General features: G+C 50.2%; 7 protein-coding genes across 7 annotated transcripts; 3 read left to right on the forward strand and 4 right to left on the reverse strand.

Moving 5' to 3' along the window:
- Positions 1–463: 463 nt before the first annotated feature.
- STEHIDRAFT_25012 (uncharacterized protein) lies at positions 464–1,162 on the forward strand (the record flags this gene model as incomplete). The annotated part of the gene is made up of 4 exons (XM_007303855.1): positions 464–529; positions 637–701; positions 822–1,014; positions 1,076–1,162. Coding segments are annotated over 4 exons (411 nt in total), but the record flags the coding sequence as incomplete, so codon positions are not given.
- Positions 1,163–1,486: 324 nt separating this feature from the next.
- On the reverse strand, positions 1,487–3,314 carry STEHIDRAFT_147237 (NAD-P-binding protein; the record flags this gene model as incomplete). Its single annotated transcript, XM_007304311.1, has 9 exons — positions 3,030–3,314; positions 2,939–2,961; positions 2,728–2,872; positions 2,649–2,670; positions 2,321–2,587; positions 2,190–2,250; positions 2,118–2,139; positions 1,620–2,060; positions 1,487–1,540 (listed from the first exon to the last, which is right to left on the reverse strand). Exons 1-9 carry the CDS (start codon positions 3,102–3,104, stop codon positions 1,487–1,489), a joined length of 1,110 nt encoding a protein of 369 aa, XP_007304373.1. The 5' UTR covers positions 3,105–3,314.
- Positions 3,315–4,353: 1,039 nt separating this feature from the next.
- STEHIDRAFT_168663 (uncharacterized protein) lies at positions 4,354–6,015 on the forward strand (the record flags this gene model as incomplete). Its single annotated transcript, XM_007304312.1, has 8 exons — positions 4,354–4,596; positions 4,668–4,802; positions 4,865–4,955; positions 5,022–5,082; positions 5,149–5,351; positions 5,408–5,493; positions 5,567–5,738; positions 5,853–6,015. Exons 1-8 carry the CDS (start codon positions 4,398–4,400, stop codon positions 6,013–6,015), a joined length of 1,110 nt encoding a protein of 369 aa, XP_007304374.1. The 5' UTR covers positions 4,354–4,397.
- Positions 6,016–6,631: 616 nt separating this feature from the next.
- On the reverse strand, positions 6,632–7,912 carry STEHIDRAFT_139515 (uncharacterized protein). The gene is made up of 4 exons (XM_007304313.1): positions 7,729–7,912; positions 7,351–7,668; positions 7,142–7,296; positions 6,632–7,081 (listed from the first exon to the last, which is right to left on the reverse strand). Exons 1-4 carry the CDS (start codon positions 7,889–7,891, stop codon positions 6,746–6,748), a joined length of 972 nt encoding a protein of 323 aa, XP_007304375.1. The 5' UTR covers positions 7,892–7,912; the 3' UTR covers positions 6,632–6,745.
- Positions 7,913–8,097: 185 nt separating this feature from the next.
- Positions 8,098–10,956, forward strand: STEHIDRAFT_168665 (uncharacterized protein). The gene is made up of 6 exons (XM_007304314.1): positions 8,098–8,295; positions 8,349–8,507; positions 8,565–8,844; positions 8,897–9,020; positions 9,086–9,313; positions 9,394–10,956. The coding sequence occupies exons 1-6, from the start codon at positions 8,139–8,141 to the stop codon at positions 10,564–10,566; spliced, it is 2,121 nt and encodes a 706-aa protein (XP_007304376.1). The 5' UTR covers positions 8,098–8,138; the 3' UTR covers positions 10,567–10,956.
- Positions 10,957–11,186: 230 nt separating this feature from the next.
- On the reverse strand, positions 11,187–11,897 carry STEHIDRAFT_147240 (uncharacterized protein). The gene is made up of 3 exons (XM_007304315.1): positions 11,549–11,897; positions 11,371–11,499; positions 11,187–11,307 (listed from the first exon to the last, which is right to left on the reverse strand). The coding sequence occupies exons 1-3, from the start codon at positions 11,885–11,887 to the stop codon at positions 11,191–11,193; spliced, it is 585 nt and encodes a 194-aa protein (XP_007304377.1). The 5' UTR covers positions 11,888–11,897; the 3' UTR covers positions 11,187–11,190.
- A 3,919-nt stretch (positions 11,898–15,816) lies between these two features.
- On the reverse strand, positions 15,817–16,563 carry STEHIDRAFT_111181 (uncharacterized protein; the record flags this gene model as incomplete). Its single annotated transcript, XM_007304316.1, has 4 exons — positions 15,817–15,933; positions 15,987–16,085; positions 16,168–16,500; positions 16,561–16,563. 4 exons carry the CDS (start codon positions 16,561–16,563, stop codon positions 15,817–15,819), a joined length of 552 nt encoding a protein of 183 aa, XP_007304378.1.
- Positions 16,564–17,706: the final 1,143 nt, after the last annotated feature.

The raw sequence follows: 17,706 nt of genomic DNA on the forward strand, positions 1-17,706 counted from the left end.
ACAAAAGGAAAGAGATGAAAGGAGTCGAGAGGACGGTTGGAATGAAAGAAAAAAAGACGCGCCTCGCTTCTTTTATCCAGCATATTTGAATCTCCGCTGGGTGTTGCCGCCCACGCGCGAGTTGGGCGCGAGTGACGAACGCCATCTTCGAATTCTGTCGTTCGTGCCACACTGCTCACACAACATCGCCTCACACAGAATTCGAATCCATCTTTCGTTCCATTTACGAGCAGACGATATGTCGACCCCGTACTATACCGGTCAACCCTCCACGTCACAGACAACGCAGCCTGCAACACCGCAATCTTCGCAACCAGCCACTATGTCATATGCGTACCCCCTCGCCGCAGGCCAGCAGCCCTTTGCCACCCAAACACCAGCATCAACACAAGCGGCCAGTACTAGCGCGAGTGGGAGCGTTCCAAGTGCAGACCCGAAGGCACAGTCATCTCGGCTTGCAGCAGAGGAGGCGCGCAAGGACAGGACACTGTCTGAGTTTCTCTTGATGTTAGATGACTACGAGCCGCTGGTGAGTTCGTCCTACACTTAATGACTGTCTTTTGGGACGAATGACGACTGTGATGCCCTTCATGGTCCACGGAAGCAACATCATAACTGACAGACAAATGGTGGTAGATACCGGATGAGGTGACGGACTACTACCTCCAACGGGTTGGCTTTGACTGTCAAGACGCCCGTCTGTCCGTCATACTCGCTTGATCTTTTGTTTGCATATCGTACTGATCCATGAGACATTCGCCTTGCCTGCATCTGCCATCTCAATGCGCTGTCTTTCTCTCCACGTCTTCCGACATCCTTAGGAAACGGCTCCTAGCGCTCGCTGCACAGAAATTTGTTTCAGACATCGCAGCGGACGCGTACCAGCATGCACGCATCAGGTCGAATGCAGCGGGTGGTCGTGCACGTGCAAACCAACCTCCCACAACCGCTCGGGTGCGTGTTCCTTCGTTTCCTGACCTGCCATGTTCCTCACGCGCCATTCCTCGTTCCACGGTCACTGCCCACGATTTCTCGGAACGCTGCAACCGTCATATTCTCGTTTCTCCTCGGACAGGACAAAGCCCGGACCACGTTGACGATGGAAGATTTGAGTGCGGCGCTGGCAGAGTATGGTATCAACTCGCGCAAGCCTGAGTTCTACATGTAGATGCCGGTTGTTGCTGAGCTGCCGTTTGGTTGGTACGAGTGTGGCCAAGAACCAACCTTGCACTATCAACGGGACAAGGAGGTTTCCCATGGACCCGTTGCGGACGTTTCTGATATTTTCTCCATGCTTTCCACTTATTTATGATCTCTTTCGGCCCTCAGGCTGCATCCACCACATGTATGTTACGCGCACAAATCCAGGATAACAATGTTGTCTTTGATTCATTATCTGAAGCATGACAATCGTATGGGCATGTTGTACAAAAGATGAAGACCCTCTTCTTTGTCTCGAATACGACACTATCATCCAATCACCGACTTACACAACCTGCTCAACACCCTCGGGTAGCTTGTAGCCACCTTGCTTGCGGACCTTGAAAGATCAGTCGGTCATGAGCATCAACAGGCTCAAGCTGTCCAACAACACGACACAGATCGTGCCAAAGGCTCACCTCGTCGAATATCTCCATTGCCATTATGCTCTTGTCCCAACCCCAAACATCGCTCCGGAGCTTGCCGTCCCTGACACACCTCGCCACCTCGTCGGCCTGGAAATGCCATCCTCCGCCCTCCCAGCTCACTTCCTTCGTTTCCTCACTCTCGATCTTCCCGTCTTTACCCACCCATTGTACGGTATATGATTTCGGACAGTACGGAGGCTGCGGGATGAGGATGTTCCCGCGTCGGAAACGGATGCTCGCAGATGCTTGCGTGGGAAGGCCATTGAGGTCCATGGAGGCGTAAAGGGTGGCAAGTGCAGGGATGGAAGGGAATGTCAAAGTGAATGAGGTATTGCAGTCGACTCCTGTCGTAGGAGTCTTGAGCATGGTGGCGCTAATGCTGCTAGGTGCCTGTGACTTGTTAGAGGGATGCTCGTACAAGGCGATTATAGCCTGTGATGGAATGTCATTTTCGGGAAACAAATATATATAGACGGCGACTGGACGAACCCAGACCAGCGGGTATGGACCCCTTTGACATGTGTAAGTCAACGTATGGAGTTGAATGGAAGGTAAACTCACAAATCGAGAATGGCACCACCGCCAAGTTTCGGGTCCATCATCCTGTGTGTCTCCGGCAAATCTGTTAACGGATGTCAGTTATATCTCGCGGCCGTCTCCCCACGAACAATGCCTTCAAGTGATCCACTCACTCTCGACATCGAAGCCACCTGAAAGATCCGCGTGAACGACAACAGGGTCCCCCAGGCTGCCTCCGTCAATCAAGGCTCTGACCGCCTTTGCCACCGGCTGGAATCTAGTCCACATCGCTTCCATCAGGAAGACATTGTTCTCTTTGGCGAGGACGATGAGGGAACGGAGCTCGGCTGCGTTCGTTGTAGCGGGTTTCTCGAGGAGGACATGCTTTTTGGCAAGAATCGCAGACTTGGCGGCCTGATAGTGATATGTATGTGGTGTACCTTTGTTGTATATGAGTGAGATCGCCCGAGATGACGAAGGCACGAATATCAAAGCTAGTACCGATATAGACTGCGTCGACGTCCTATCAATGATTACTATTCAGTCAGACTCAGTAAAAACAGGGTAAAAATGAACCGACAGGATCAGCAAAAACCGCAGCGTAGCTTCCAAGAGCTTTGATGCTCTTGTCGCCGCCAGCCTTCTCGTCGATAAACTTCTGCGCAGAAACGACACTGCGAGAGCCCACAGCAACGACTTTATGCACGACATCGTGAACATCTCGTCTAAATCCATAGATTAGTTCATTATTCAAAGGCACCGTAGGTTAGCATCAGAAACGAAGTACATACGTTTTCGGGTCAATCAGCATGTCCTGATTTCGGGACAAGGGTTAGACTTGGTGGTAAGCTTCTGGCAGTGATATGCTAAACAGATGCTCACCGTTATGAAAGCCGTGGCAATATTTCCGGTGGAGATGATACCCCATCGGAATACGAGAGCTTGCTCTGAGGCCATTTCAGGATAAGGGAGCACAGAGTGATAGAGAGAGAGGTAATTCGAGAACTTTGACGTCCAGGACCAGCGTCGACGTCACAAAGTGGTGTCGGCGAAAATGTAGCTTATGGGAGTAGCAAGAGAGCAGGTGCACGATATTTACAGATCTTGTGTGAGCATGGTGGTATATATATCCGGGCTGTATCCGAGTCCTATCGCTCCCAGTCCAAGATTACCAGGATGAAAACAAAATCAACGCGTCCACCCGCCACCCCGAACTGGTTGCTAATTTAGAAACCCCGCTTCCTCGCTTTCGCACGGTTGTGTGGCGAATTCCTTCCTGAACGCGCTCTACAATCCTGGCTGTGAAGACTTGAACTGCACAGTTTCTTCTCCGGGTTTCAAGTTGTGTACGCTCGCAAACATCATCCCATCGTCTATTGTCTCTGCCGACAGCGTCCAGCATATGTTGTATGTCTCTGACCACGCTCATTGGAGACAAGCTTGCGTTTGGACATCAGATCCGCTGATTCCGTCGACCGGGTCCCTTCCTTCCGGCTTAGCTTTTGAACTCTCCTCAGACGGTATCGACATCAGGATTCAGATCTCTGGGCTTCGAGAAAGATAAAACAGGTGATGTGCCATTTCAACGGTTGCCTCGGACATCCGAGCGACTCGGCTCTACTTATGATATCGCAGAACCTTGAAACTACATGTCATCGACATTCCGTGCGACAGGTTAGCTGCAGGGACCACGGTACTACAGCCCTTGAGTAATCCTTTTTGAGCGCCGTAATCCCTCCGATGTCTTTTTGTTCTCTACGGGCAGTACGAATTTCCGGAAACTAGCGGCGACGCTACGCCTTCTCCCTGCGGCATACCGGTGTTCTTTTCATGAGACATGTTTTCGGTTGGTTGATTGAGACAAGACCTCGATACATCTCGTCTGTGTGGAAGTCAGCAGTGCATCATTGATCGGAAGATGGCATCGTAGGTGAAGACACGCAGGTAAATCTGAGCCTGTGCTAAAGCGTTTAGATATTGATGCTGACCCGTTATGTTTAGAGCACTCACGAATGTTTCACTAAACAATTGTTCGAGCGTCTCGCGTGCGAAGTTCAGGGCAGAAACAGGTGTCCTCTCAAGTGGGTGGAGCATATGTGCGTCAGGATGCTGCGAGCGTGGGTTGTTAGAGTTTCGTGGCTTGACATCGATGACTTATAAAAGAGCTGGCGTATCGATGCTAGGTTTTGGGATCCAAATTGTCTGTGCAACTCACTCGGCGCAATTCTCACTCGCACTCAATACTGAGCGATGAACACCGACTCTACCCAAGATCGTCTCTACAAGGCTCTCTGTACTCTACCACCTAGCGCGGAGTATATGGACGCGTTTGCAGCGTTCGATAACCCTCTCCAAATAATATCCACTAACATCGACGGGGCAAGAGCTAATGCCAACGCTACGTTTGAAGATCCCATCGTTGATTGGTTCGAGTCTGATCCTCCAGAGGGTATGTCCACACTGTTATTTACTACCGCCGTGCTTTGGCCACCATGGTGACAAGATCATGCATAATCGCAGAAGGGACATATCGAGTCGAGGACCACGCAATAGCTGTGGACGGTACGGAGATCACAGCGCGCACCCTTGTACCTACCCCTCATGGGGCCGAAGGTCGACAGAAGTATCCACTTCTTGTTTTCATGCACGGTGGAGGTAAGGGCTTTACACGCTGATACCCCCGGTCTGCACTTCCTGATATGTGTTACTTTCTGTAGGTTTTTTCGCCGGCAGTGTACGGATGGAAGACCATCGTCTGCGTCACCTGTGCGTCGATCTAAAGATGTCCATTGTCAACGTAGAGTACAGGTAAGTCCAGGTGATTGTGCCTCTGGTATCGATTTAACATCTGTGTCGCACGTACCCTTCCTCCAGACTTGCTCCCGAACACCAGTATCCTGTCAACCTCAACGATTGCTACGAAGCCCTCAAATGGGTAGGTTACTTTTGATTTAAATCAACATTCAAAACTAATGCACACCTTTGAACGCTTCTGCTATAGGCAGTAACAAACGCCGAGCTTCTTTGCGCATCTCCACGCCATGCAGGGTTGATCGTCGGCGGAACCTCAGCAGGCGGAAATCTCGCTGCAGCACTTACGCAGCGCGCCGTCAGTGATCCATTCTTCGTCAAGAATGGCATACAGATCACTGGACAACTACTTTTCATGCCCACATTATTACATCCGGATGTCCGCCCTGAAGAGTCGGTCGAACATCTATTCGCTTTTTGAAAAATCATTGTTCTCATGGCTTCCGCAGATTCAAACCATACCTGGATTCTCGTCCCACTGATCTGTACAGAGACGAAGCCATTACCAACATGGATCTCATTCACGGCTGTTATGGTACGTTGTATCCTCACCAACGTCTTGAACATGTTGTTCATATCATTTACCTTGACCACAACTCGTTTTTCAGATATGCACCAGGGCCCTCCTGCCGATCCTGAAGTCTCGCCCTTGCTCTTCCCCAACCGCACATCTCTTCCTCCTCTGGTCATATTCGTCTCCGGTCTCGACCCGCTCTCCGAAGAGTGTCTGTTGTACGAACGTCTCCTGAGGCAGGCAGGAGTCTCCACCAAGGTATTCGTGTGAGTATTTGTCTATGTTTTTTTATACACCCTTGCTGCGATTCCCGCTTGTACACCCTGCACCATGAACTTCTGATATTTTTCATGCTCAAATACTGATTGCTCATCATATAGGTACGCTGGAGTCCCTCATGCGCACTTCTTAACGTTCCCGGGTCTGAAGGCCTCAGCAGAGCTGTTTGAAGACACCAAGATTGGCATCAGGTGGTTGTTGAGGCAGCAAGGCCTGTATATGAGGCATGCTATCGATGCAGAGCAATTCCAGTCTCATCTCTAATGACCGTGTAGAATTTGTACCAATATTGTATTCGTTCTCCTGCAACTTCTGCTGATGCACTTCTGCTAATTTGGCCGCTCTCTTCGTTGCATTTTACTTTACACATTCGTCTTTCCTACCTCTAAATGTTATCGATGTCGATCGTTTGGCATATCCCCAAGTTCGAGTTGTGACTCTTCATCTACACAAGATGTGAAGCTTATGCTGGAGAAGTATAGGTTGTTGGCATGATCTTGCACCTGCACCATCCGTCCACACCAAACAGCGGGGTGGCTCCAGGAAAGTCCTCCTGATAAACTTGGCCGTGCGCATCACTGGCATGGATCTGCGGGCTCTGTCAAGTAGTCGTTTAATTGTTTTCGTTACGAGCTGCGGCTTTGGCTTATTTTGACACACGACGGAGATCGGATCAAGGTTTAATTGTTGTCCGAGCCAGGACTGCGTCTTAGGAGAACGATCAGTTGTCTTACCCGTCCTACAGACCCGACTTCGGAACAGTAAGGCTGCGTGAACGCTGCATTCATACGGAGACCTGCCGAGTTAGGGTCAGGTTTCCTATAGTACATGACAGTTAATGAGCCAAAGCCTGATGTGTTCGGCAAGATCGATCCTTAAAAAAAGGGTAATAAATAGGGTACACAGCCTAACAAAGTACACGACCATACATCCGCCAGTAAAGATACATCATGCACATCGCGCCACACCTCCTCACAGACATCCCGCCACAATATCAAGTCCACGACTGGATTGCCTGTTCGACCGTGCTCCTGTCCCTCAACAGCGCCAATAACTGCCACGCCTCGTTATCTGGATCCCTCTTCTCATCCATGACTACATCATCACCAGCGTAAGTGCGGGTTCCCTGTTCGGGGTCTCCCGAAGAAAGCTTCCTGATGGCGGCGGACGGGTTTGCGAGAACAGCAGGAGACACAGTAAAGAGGGTATCTATGGAGGTAGCGGAGAGTCGAGGGCCAGTGGAGTGGGGGCCGGACGGATGAATAGACGTCACAGAATGGGAGGTGGTGGTGAGAGTTATAGCTTGGGTGATGAGTTGTTTGAGTTTGGCCTAAGAAAGCGATGTCTGGTCAATACAAATGATCGAGAGGGGCTATCCAAAGTGAATTACCTCAAAGGCAACTATAAGGAGAGAAGAAACATTCTTGGTTGGTGTATTGAGGTTATGTTGAGCACATATGAGGTTAATCCGGTCTATTATGTGTTGTGATATGAACCCCCGAGCAGCAGATGCTAGATGTACAGAGGGTCTGCTCCCGGCCGGATCTAGATACGATAGTTTTAAGTAGAGGTACAGAGTGCGAGGGAGGTGAAACTTACCACCACGCTCCTTCAACAACTGAACTCCTCGTTCACTAGCAATCTCGTCCGTTTCAGGCCGTGGTTCATATTTCGTCGACAAGGCCACGGGTTGCATATTCCGTACGCGTTCCCTCTCGCGTTTCCCCAAGCCAAGAGCCCATCTCTTCAGCCGTGCAGACTTTAGGGTCACAGGTTCGTCTGGGTCGTCTCCTTGATATGGCAGGAGGCGTTTACGCTTGCGAGCAGGGCCTTTGGGCGCTTCAGGCGGCGGAGTAAGCGATACGGGCCGTTGCGAGGGATCAAATATAGAGATAATGAGTGCATTATGCAGTTGAACTATTGAAGAGGCAGTGTGTCAGTGAGACCGGATTATCTCTAGGGTGGCGTCCGACGCACCGAGTTGCATTGTGCTGACACATTCTCGGATCTGTTCGTCGAATTCAGCTCGTGATATTTGAGCTGAGAGAAACGCTTGTAGTATAGCCCAGTATTTGGATGCTTTATCCTTGAGTCCAATGGCAAGTTTAACCTTGATTGTGGACGTCGACTCGAGGGCCATGGCGTAGCTGGTAGTGGTTCGCGTCAAGAGCACATCGACGTGACGCGAGACCGACGGCGTGTAGATGTTACACCAAAAAAAAAAAAAAAAAAAAAAAAAAGACCGACGGCGTGCTTTCTTACGCCACACAAATTCACGTGGTGGCACCAGCGGCTACTGTCAGCGCGTCCAGTCATTTCGCCAACTGTGGTCTCTCCTTGACCACCACGACATGTCCTGAACGGCTCCCTTATTTCGTTTCTGATCTATGGAGCGACCATCAACCTCGAAGCCGAGAGGCATTTGTAAATACTATCAGACCAAGTGGGGATGCCTGCAAGGGAGCAAGTGCAAGTTTCTGCATGGAGAGGAGCAGAAGATTACCCCTTACGACGAGAGAAAGACCTGTAGGTTTTTCGCCCAAGGTGCGTAATTTATATGTCTGGTCAACTTCAAAGTCACTCACGATTTGATCCAGGTTATTGCAAACGTGGCGCAAGCTGCTGGTTCAAACATGTCTATCCTGATACCGCTGCCGCCACCGAGCTCGCCGAAGTGGCCCCTCGTCCGCCATCTCCTGAAGAGCCCTTGGCCTGTAGCATCTGTCTCGAACCACCCGTGACGTTTGGCTTGCTTAGTGGGTCATTTCTGGCTAATGGCTATTGTCGTACATCTGCTGACATCCTTTGTTCAGCCAATTGCAGCCATATATTCTGTATCGAGGCGAGCGAGACGCTTCTTTCGTTCCTGAGCTTCTATCTGATCAGCCCTTTTGTTCAGTGTCTACGAAAATGGCGAGACCCAAAGGACAAGGGCGGAGATATTATAGGATCCCGTGTCAACAAGAAATGTCCCTACTGTCGCACTTACTCCAGGTTGATCATACCCTCTAGTCATTATTATCCGGATGGACATCAGGGTAAAGCAGAGACGCTGGAGAAGTACAAGGGTAGCCTTGCCCGCGTGCATTGCAAGTACGTGCTCCCTCAGTCTCGCACGCCGAATGGTATTGATGTAAAGCGATAGGTACTTCAAGCACTCGAAACCGACTGATCGTTGCTGTCCCTTCGGAAAGGATTGTTATTACAAGCACGAGAATGAGGACGGTACACCATATGTGTTCGAAGAGGGTGTTGAGTACTGGATGAACGTGAGTCTTGTCTAGTGAAATCTTTTGTGATACACCCAGCTCGGAGATGAACTTCCTCGTTGCAGAAATGGCACCGTCGTCGCCTGCACTACCCAAGCCACGTGCCAGACGAACGCATCACCCGCCTTGCTCTGAATTATTTTCTTGATAATTCTTTTAACGATGTCAACCGCTACGTGGACGATATTCGCGAACTGCTCGCTCGCATCCCCGATCTTGCCAATGACGGGCCCCAGGCAGGAACTAGTGGAGCTCGAAATGAAGATGGTCCTGCTCCTGGGTTGCGCGAACTGGTCAGTGGAATTCAATTGTACTTCCGTTTATTTATTTCAGTTGGATTGTTAGTCTGATCGACATTGAATGAATTGTTCAGAGCAATCAGCTTATGGCTCATGTCACCGCGAACCTCAATGCTGTCTTCGCTCGCCCCGCCGGTGAAGCGCCAGTTCCCAATGCCAACAATCCCTCAGGACCTGGTCCGAATATACCACTCGGCAGTTGGCCTACTACCGCTACTGATCCACGTCTTCCCGGCAACTCTACTCACCGACGTCGCCCACCACGTTCCGGATCTCCTGTCCCATCTGATGTGGGGTCTATGCCCGAATTGGAGACGGTGTCAGATTCAAGTGCGGACGAGGAAGAGGACGGTGAGCCCGAAGGTCGCTTCTGGGGAGATGACGACGATCCACCATGGTCTTCCGAGGATGAAGAGGATGAGCATGAAGGTCCGAGCGGCGGGATGACAAGAGTAGAGCTGGGGAGAATTGTCGAAGCTATCCAGAATCTGACCTTGGGAGACTCAGACGGTGTAGACGGTGAGGAACCGGAGTTACACTTCATGGAGCACGACAGTACAGACCCTGGGCAGGGTTTTCATGAGCCGCCTCCGCCTTCGTCGGCGTTTAACTCGGAAGAGGACGAGGAGGCGGTGCCGAATGAATTCCTCACTGCGCTTGCGACTATGTCGGGCATGATAGGGTCTGGGTCGGAAACAGAGCATGTTGGTGGTGAGGGAAGTGCAGAGGAGGGAGCGCCACCTCTGGAGCCTTCACCTCCAGTATCATTTCCCCCCGCTGAGATGGTTTCTCTTGCCCAACCTTCGAACTCCGCGACTACGCCTTATATCGATATCCCTTCCACTTCATCACACATTCTACCAGTCGACAGCGATGCTGCAGCTGCCATCTGTCCATCTTCCGATACACTACCAAGTTTGACACAGTCATTACCCTCCCCTTCCACCACAGGCCCCGAGTCCGCCACCGCCACGCCCACCCCTGAGCCACCGGCGGAGGCGGGAGCATGGGCCTGCGCTCAACCAAGCACAGGTCCACCTCCTGACCCTCCTTTCATGACGGACGGACGGGGTCGTGTCGTCTGGAGTAGAGCAGGCTCAAAGTCTGGCCCTTCATCGCCCGCGGCTCCCTCTTCACCAAGTCATGGGCGTGGGAGCACGAGGACGGTGACGGCGCTGCATGGAACAAGAAGGCTCACGGAGTGTCCGGAGGGAGAAACGGGTGTAGGAGAGCGGATGGTGGAGTGAGTATTGAGGGCGGTACAGAGGGCTCGGTCTTCAGGGTGATCGTAGTGTTATTGTTTTGCTTTAAATCGTTGTCCGTTCAAATTGTATCATGTGTAATCAAAATTATGGTGTACATTGTTATATGGCTGTTTTTTCCCGATATACGGCGAATTGCAAGCTTGCACGACTGTGGCATAGACTGCTGCGTGCTCTCGATGGAATGATCAGAAATCGGCGCATACTACGGATGGAGGAATAGCGTAGACAAACACGAGAAACAACGGCGTACTTCTTAGCGAAAGCGGGTGATATACATACAACACAGGCGAGAAAGAAGGGCAGAGGGCTATTTAACGGTGTAGAGTACATGTACAGGGTGATCTCGAATTAGACAGCGAGGAGCAGACACAACATCGAGATTGGGGGAATTATCGACAAAACACTAAGACCGATTAAGAGACAAGTCGAATAGGGGATAATGACAGAAGCGACTGGTGGTGAGAATTCGCCTGCAAAGTCACCACAAATCATCTAATAAAGTGACTATGCAAGCGCCGAGGGCTGATATCGATGGTGAGCAGATGCAGAGCGGTGTAGGCTATGGTAACAAGTACTCACCCGGTGCATTTTGCGGCCCATTGGTCATCAACGTACAACCTGAAGAAGAGGCATTATGGCACCACGAGATACCCAAGAGGTACCGACAATGCGAAGGCGAGCTGGGGTGATGTGCCCGAAGCCAGGGATCTGAACGTGATGTTTCTGCCAAAGAGCAAGGTTAAGCGACAGTATGAGAGGCATGCCCGACCGGACGAATTGACTCACCAGAAAGTAAGCCTTGACGCGTCTCGCCAATATCTTGAGGAACTCGTTGACCGTAATGAACTCCTTGCTGGTACTGTGGCGTAGTTGGAGCTGGTCAGGCTTCATTGGATTGTGAAATATACCACGCGGCTGAAGCATAGATATCAGTACTCAGTTCTCTGGATGTGGGCCAACTCACTCGTATATGAAGCTTGCAAGTGGTGGCTCTACCCCACAGAGCTGCTTCCTGCCCATACGCCAGTGAAAAATTACCTGCACAGGCATCTTCCACATCCACTCCGACCATCTCCGTCGCAAGTCCGAGACCGCTCCAGAAGATAGTGGGCCATTGAGGCAGGAGTCCTCTGTCTTGGTTCGAGCGTCCTTCGTAGGCAATCCATAGATCTTGCGGCATCATTGGATGCGCAACAGGTATGTCTTCGAAGGAGGCTCCAGAGTACAGAGGCAGCCGAGAGAGGAGTTGTAGAGATCTATCCGGACCGAACGAGTCGAATACACTATATCTGTTTGGCATCATGCTATATTTCTGTTATGATAATACGATATGTAAGTAACACTGTGAGCTAGCTAGCCCAGCAGATAAGCTTGCCTGTGATATAGCTGAGATGCAGCCCGTTGAGGTGAGGGCCACGAGAGGAAGGTGGACCCCGAATAGATCAAAGTGACGGGGAGCTCCTGCGGGTAGATGTGGTCATGTGTGTTGAGAGGAGTATCGGTCCAAGGTAGAACGAACAGCATTCGCTAGGGTTTATAAGGTGACAAGGAAAGTTTCCCGAATATTTATATTGAGTGAACGAATGCCGCGAATGTACGGCGGTGGAAGCATCAACCAATCAGGGAGGATCGCCTGTGACGCGGAGATAGCGGGCTCGACCGAGACTCGGCCATACTGCTGGAGTTAGGATTTGGAGAACAATGTTATTAACGTTCTGTCGTCGAGCGAGCAGGCAGGTCCAGACAACGCGGGCGCTTGAGGGCGATTGAATCCTCTGGATCAGGGATCTGGTGAGCCTCGTGTCGAGGTGAGAAGGGAATGTTTCCTCTTGCAGATAGGTTTCTAGGTATGAGATCAGCGTTCCGGAGACGAGCGTCCAGGTATACAGCCAGGTAGCTCCAGTGCTTCGCTGATGTGCTGCCCACCTTCAGCACCGCTTGAAGTCCTGGAATTCGTTTATGTCTCTTCAAATGACCAAAATTTAGCTCACTAAGCAAAAATGGTCAGCAACATTTAAGATCGATACACAAGAAATGCACGCCTGAGTCAGAGTCTGCTCACACAAGTCGCTCGTCAGATCAGAAGGGACCTTGCGATCTGTATGGCCGCCGCCTCTGGCTCTTGTGGTCCGGCGAGAGCAAGGCCGGATGCATGAACTGTTTCCCTGCAGTCAGATATTGATATGAAATCTCACTTTGAGTGGTGTGTATAAAACCGCTGTATGAAATGAGGGTACGGATGAGCCATAGCCGTCCATCTATACCATTTACCACATAGTCCTTGCCGCATACTGCCGTGTGGTGCAAATCTGACTGATGAGAAGGCCAAAAGGAGAGGGCGCAGGGAAGGGTTGGCTGATGTCTGTCTGCAAGGTTCTGGGTGGCCAGCCCTACGCCAAAATCTATCAGAGCATGACGACGGGATTTTAGAAGGTGATACTGGCAGGGTCGACATCGAGACTCTCATCAACACGCCCCGAGAGCAAGGAAGTTCAGAGGCGGAAATATTATTCGATGTCGTTTGCGCAATGACCTCAAAGGCTTGGCTGCAATGCCGAGACGAGAGGAAAGTATGTGCTTCGAGAAGTACGTTGACTTTAGAGCTACATGCTGCCCTTTATGCCCCGAAAGTCCTTGAGGCCGATGTTGTTAGAAATCATGGTGGTCATTCTTTGGTCTGGGAGCGCAAATATCCTCTGGAATGATATCATAAATAAAGTAACAACTATTTCCAAATGCCCGTCCTGAGTGTAATACACGCGGCCAGTGCGAGCTTGCACTGCTCACACAAAATTAGACCGTGGATTCGTAAGAGAGTCTAGAGCATGACAGTTGTACTCGTCAAAGCGAGCGTATATTTCGTGAGATGGATCGTCTCATGAACATCCTGAGCATGGTAATATAGGCCTGAGAAGGATCTAGCCCTCAACACAGTCAGATCGCCGCGGAGTAGTATCAACTTACCTACTTGTGTAGCTCCGCCGCTACAGCACCACGAGGTGCTGGTTCTCCTTCATTTCCTGGTCTAGATCTCTGAGCAAGCTATGTCCAGTAGGCAATCACAGATTGGGTGCTGTTTGAAAGCCCAGGCCACCAGATAACGAAGTTACGAGAAGAAACGAGAAGACCTAGATTTCTTACCGACTGTAGGTGTCGTACTTGCGAGCATATCGTGGAGGAAGTATATCGTTTGAACTAGTGGACCCTTCAAGTTCGATGTCGTGTCGTGAAGCAATACCGTTTGCTAGTAACTGCCAGAAGTGGGAGCAAGTGTCGTTCGGAAGGTCCCGGAGATGCAACTAGCAGTTACCCGTGCTCGCGCACAAATATTGACCGTTCTCCTTGGACATTCGATGATTGATACAACTCGAAGGTCAAGCCCATAAATTCCCGTATAAAGCCTACGACAATGCTATCCTGAACGTGACCCATTTCCTCGCGACGTCGACCCCCACCATCGTTGGGCCAGTGGCACTGTAACTGCACATGTTCCAATCACTTGGAGTATTACGAAGTATTGGTAGATTCCCATTGCTCTGGTGAGGAGTAGATAGAGCTACTGCCGGTGCATGCCTCGTATCGCGAGAACACAAAAACGAAATACTTACCACAGCATACTTACTTATGTGCCACCTCGCCCGCCGAACCTCGCCAGTGTGGCTACCCACAGTGACAATAACGGATACATCAAATCAACATGTACGTAGAGTCTTTTAAATCTCGCTCCCCGTTGTTTGGGCCGCAGTCCATATGCCTCTGAGGTAGAGAGAAAAATACCAAGAAAGAGACGGAAAGACGCCACAGTGCCACCATCGCAGAACGACCATAAACGGCAGTTGCCATTTTTAGACCGTGAGACACTGCTCTCCCATTATATATTAGACTAGCAGTTACCCGTGCTCGCGCACAAATATTAACCGTTGTACTTCAATGACCGCTTCAACTGAAGTTTCAAGCCCACAAAAGTCCCACACAAAGCCGATGATAATGTCTCCTTCGATGTGGCCCATTTCCTCGCGACATTGATCTAACATCATCGGGACCGTGACACTGAAATTTTGTGGCTGGAAATACTCCGACTATTTGAGGTGTCAGGAAGTATCCGTAGCTTCCCGTCGCTCTTATGAGGAGCAGACTCCACAGAAACCAAATATCGCAGCATGTGTGCGATCTCACCAGTGTGATCTTGGTGTGATCACTCACAACGCCAATAAAAGATGTATCAAGCCAGCGTGCACGTAGACTCTTTTCGATCTCGCTCCCCGTTGATTGGTCAGACGCCAACTCGTTTGGATCTTGCTCCCCGTTGGTTCATATGCTACTGAGGTGAGATCGAGAAAGAGACAGGAAGTCGCCACACAGCAGTGCCACTGTCGCAGAACGGCCATAAACGGTAGTTGCCATTTTAGACCGTGGGACACTGCTCTCCCACATAAGATTCAGACGAAACAGATTCACGCACTACAACCAATCCTCCATGGCACTTAGAGCGTGCAAGAGCAACTGCAGAGCGGTGATTAGTAGGGAAGCACAGGGCCACACGTTATTCACATGAGCGCAGTATGTCGACGTTACCGAATATAGGAGCTTCCAAAAAGGGCTCTCGCACGTGGCTTGTCTAGAGACTGCTTTCCCATTATATAGTAGATGAGTGTGCCAAGACCGTTCAATCCTAACAAAGACAAACAAATGTCGAGCTCACATCTGTGCCACCTCAATTTGACCTCAGACGTCGAATTCATATCAGAACCCTTGATGCTTCAATATCAATAGGTAGCAATATAACATATCACTAAGCTTAGCTCTCTGTGAACGTGCGTTCCTACCATACTAGACCTCGGCGCCATACATGAATATATAATCACTATCGACCACCGCAAAGCCTCTGCACAGAAATAACTAAACAGATCAGGGATCCGGAAAATATATAAGCAGCCTTTACATCAACAGAATACCAATACGACCACAGCAAACAGGATATCAAGACTCGGCCAGACCCTAAAGACTGTGATCGTAATGTGCATAGGAGAGATCGGACAGGAAAATGATGGTGAAAGGAGAGCCAGAGGGGGACCATTGAATTGATTATGGGAAAGGGAGAATCATTGCTGGAAGACGGGCGTTGACGGGAGGTTCAACCTATGTCTTGAGTCTACTGATCAGGACCACAAAGTAAGTATAGACATCCGCAAGTTAGTAAACTACAAATAAACGATAATGTGTACACTAACCTCAGACGATTGTGAGGACAGGCATGAGATCTCTTCGAGAGACCCAAATTATGCCATGAAGGCGGATTTGTGCGGGTGTTAGGCGCCCTGCGACTCCGGGGACCCGGATATCTTGGCTCTACTCGACAATCAGCTGCATATAAAACCAGAGAGGGCGGGCAAATAACATACATTGAGATATCCGGCAATCGTGTCGCAGATCTTGTGTACCAACTGGGATGTTGATACATTTATATTGACAGGTTCTCTGGTGAGGTCGTGACCAGGCACCTAGGAGGAGGAAGAGCCATCTTTCAGAAGAACTGGAAGATATAGTGGTCATCGAGTCCACGAGTGTAATAATATAACATACCCATATGCAAAGCATGGCAGTGGGACGACTTGAGCCGAGAGGATGCCATATATTCAGTTCGTGAGGCAGGCTGAAGTGAGCCGGGCCATGAGCTCCATGAAAGATGAGTATGCCCTGATCGGTTGTAGTCCTCAACCAAAAGGGCATAGTGGGAAGCGCGCCAGTCTCTTCCTGAGAGGTACCGGCACGGGCGATGAATAGCCTCTGATGTAGGGGCCTGTTGGGTAACCAGACGTCACGGAAAGCACCGTTGCCCGTCAATGACAGCCTGAACAACACCAGTGCGCGATCCTCGCCACTGAACGTGCCTCCGACAAGCCCTTGTGGAGCATTCTAGATGGAAAATGTTTCTATTCAGGAAACGAATGGATGGGAGAACCTGACTGATCATACCATGGTGGCTGACGTTCGTGGAGAGGAAAGTCAGGGTGTTTTCTGAAACGCTTGAGGGTGATGGCGAGGAAAGGTCAGATTGAGAAGATGGATATGGGAACGGCTTGGACACGCCCAAGTAATTATATAACTTTGTGCTCCACATTACAGCTGGATAAGATGAGGCCATAGACGAGTATGGGTGTATGGACATACAACAACGACATCCTGCATCATGAACACGAGGCCGCATCAAGCTTGCTATACACTGGCTTCAAAAAAAAAGCAAAGCAAAGTTGGCTGCGAGCATGACTATCGATGTTCCCAGATTTTTAGAGACAGAGAGTTTGATTTAAGTGAATGAAACACGAGAGTCGTAGGTAGGAAAACTACCAAAGTCGCGAACAAGCCCGAGTCAGAACACACAACATATGAAGGTATCAATGTAGATTTCGCACCAGTTGTTACCGAAGGACAGGTCGACAGGCGCGAAGTTGTGAAATGATAGTACAGCTGTACGTCCAGCTGTTGGTCCTCCTAGCAGCCCATGCTCCGTGAAGCAGCCTTTGACAATAGCCCGTATCACTCTATACGTGTTCGGCTCCAAACACATGAAGCCTAACAGAGTGTCCCAGGTACACGCTCATGACATCGGTCAGAGCAACGTGCCGGTGTTGACTTAGCTGTACGTGTAGGCCGCAGAAATAGTATTACACGTATGCGTCTTGTGCTTCATAGAAAGTCAAAGAGGACCGTACACAACCTATCGGGACAGAAGGGGACTCGTCGGAGACAGAGTCCTTCGAGTGCATGACACGGCGGTAGCAGTAGAGGCACTGATATGGGCACGGTGTATATCAGAAGAGGACACCGCTATGACTCGAAGCCGTACTTCCAGAGGGGCTCTATGCTTGCCACCATAAGCCTCTAGAGTTGTGGCGAACGAGGATTGTGTTTGTCAATAAAATGCAGACAGACATCAAAAGCAGGGTCGTTGTCTGGACGAGGGAATATGCATTCAGCCCTCTGCTCACACCTTTGAACATTCACTACCCTGAATTGGAAACAGGGCAAGATTAAGTACATTCGCAAAGAAAGTTGGGGAACATACGTATCGAGAGAACGGATCCTCAGCTAGGTCGTGGCGTAGGGGCGGATGTGTCAACG

This window comes from Stereum hirsutum, assembly GCF_000264905.1.
Source record: "Stereum hirsutum FP-91666 SS1 unplaced genomic scaffold STEHIscaffold_7, whole genome shotgun sequence".
Lineage (NCBI taxonomy): Eukaryota > Fungi > Basidiomycota > Agaricomycetes > Russulales > Stereaceae > Stereum > Stereum hirsutum.

Bases quoted from the DNA above. Each gene is read 5' to 3' on its own strand.
- STEHIDRAFT_139515 (XM_007304313.1), bottom strand. From the start codon at position 7,891: ATGGCCCTCGAGTCGACGTCCACAATCAAGGTTAAACTTGCCATTGGA. The intron at 7,297-7,350 runs GTAAGTTTCACC...TATCGTATCTAG, and splicing joins GTTGTTGAAGGAGCGTGGTG to ATCCGGCCGGGAGCAGACCC. The intron at 7,082-7,141 runs GTAATTCACTTT...TCGCTTTCTTAG, and splicing joins TCCTTATAGTTGCCTTTGAG to GCCAAACTCAAACAACTCAT.
- STEHIDRAFT_168665 (XM_007304314.1), top strand. From the start codon at position 8,139: ATGGAGCGACCATCAACCTCGAAGCCGAGAGGCATTTGTAAATACTAT. The intron at 8,508-8,564 runs GTGGGTCATTTC...TCCTTTGTTCAG, and splicing joins CGTGACGTTTGGCTTGCTTA to CCAATTGCAGCCATATATTC. The intron at 9,314-9,393 runs GTCAGTGGAATT...TGAATTGTTCAG, and splicing joins CTCCTGGGTTGCGCGAACTG to AGCAATCAGCTTATGGCTCA.
- STEHIDRAFT_147240 (XM_007304315.1), bottom strand. From the start codon at position 11,887: ATGATGCCAAACAGATATAGTGTATTCGACTCGTTCGGTCCGGATAGA. The intron at 11,500-11,548 runs GTGAGTTGGCCC...TCTATGCTTCAG, and splicing joins CTTGCAAGCTTCATATACGA to CCGCGTGGTATATTTCACAA. The intron at 11,308-11,370 runs GTGAGTCAATTC...GCTCTTTGGCAG, and splicing joins GCGTCAAGGCTTACTTTCTG to AAACATCACGTTCAGATCCC.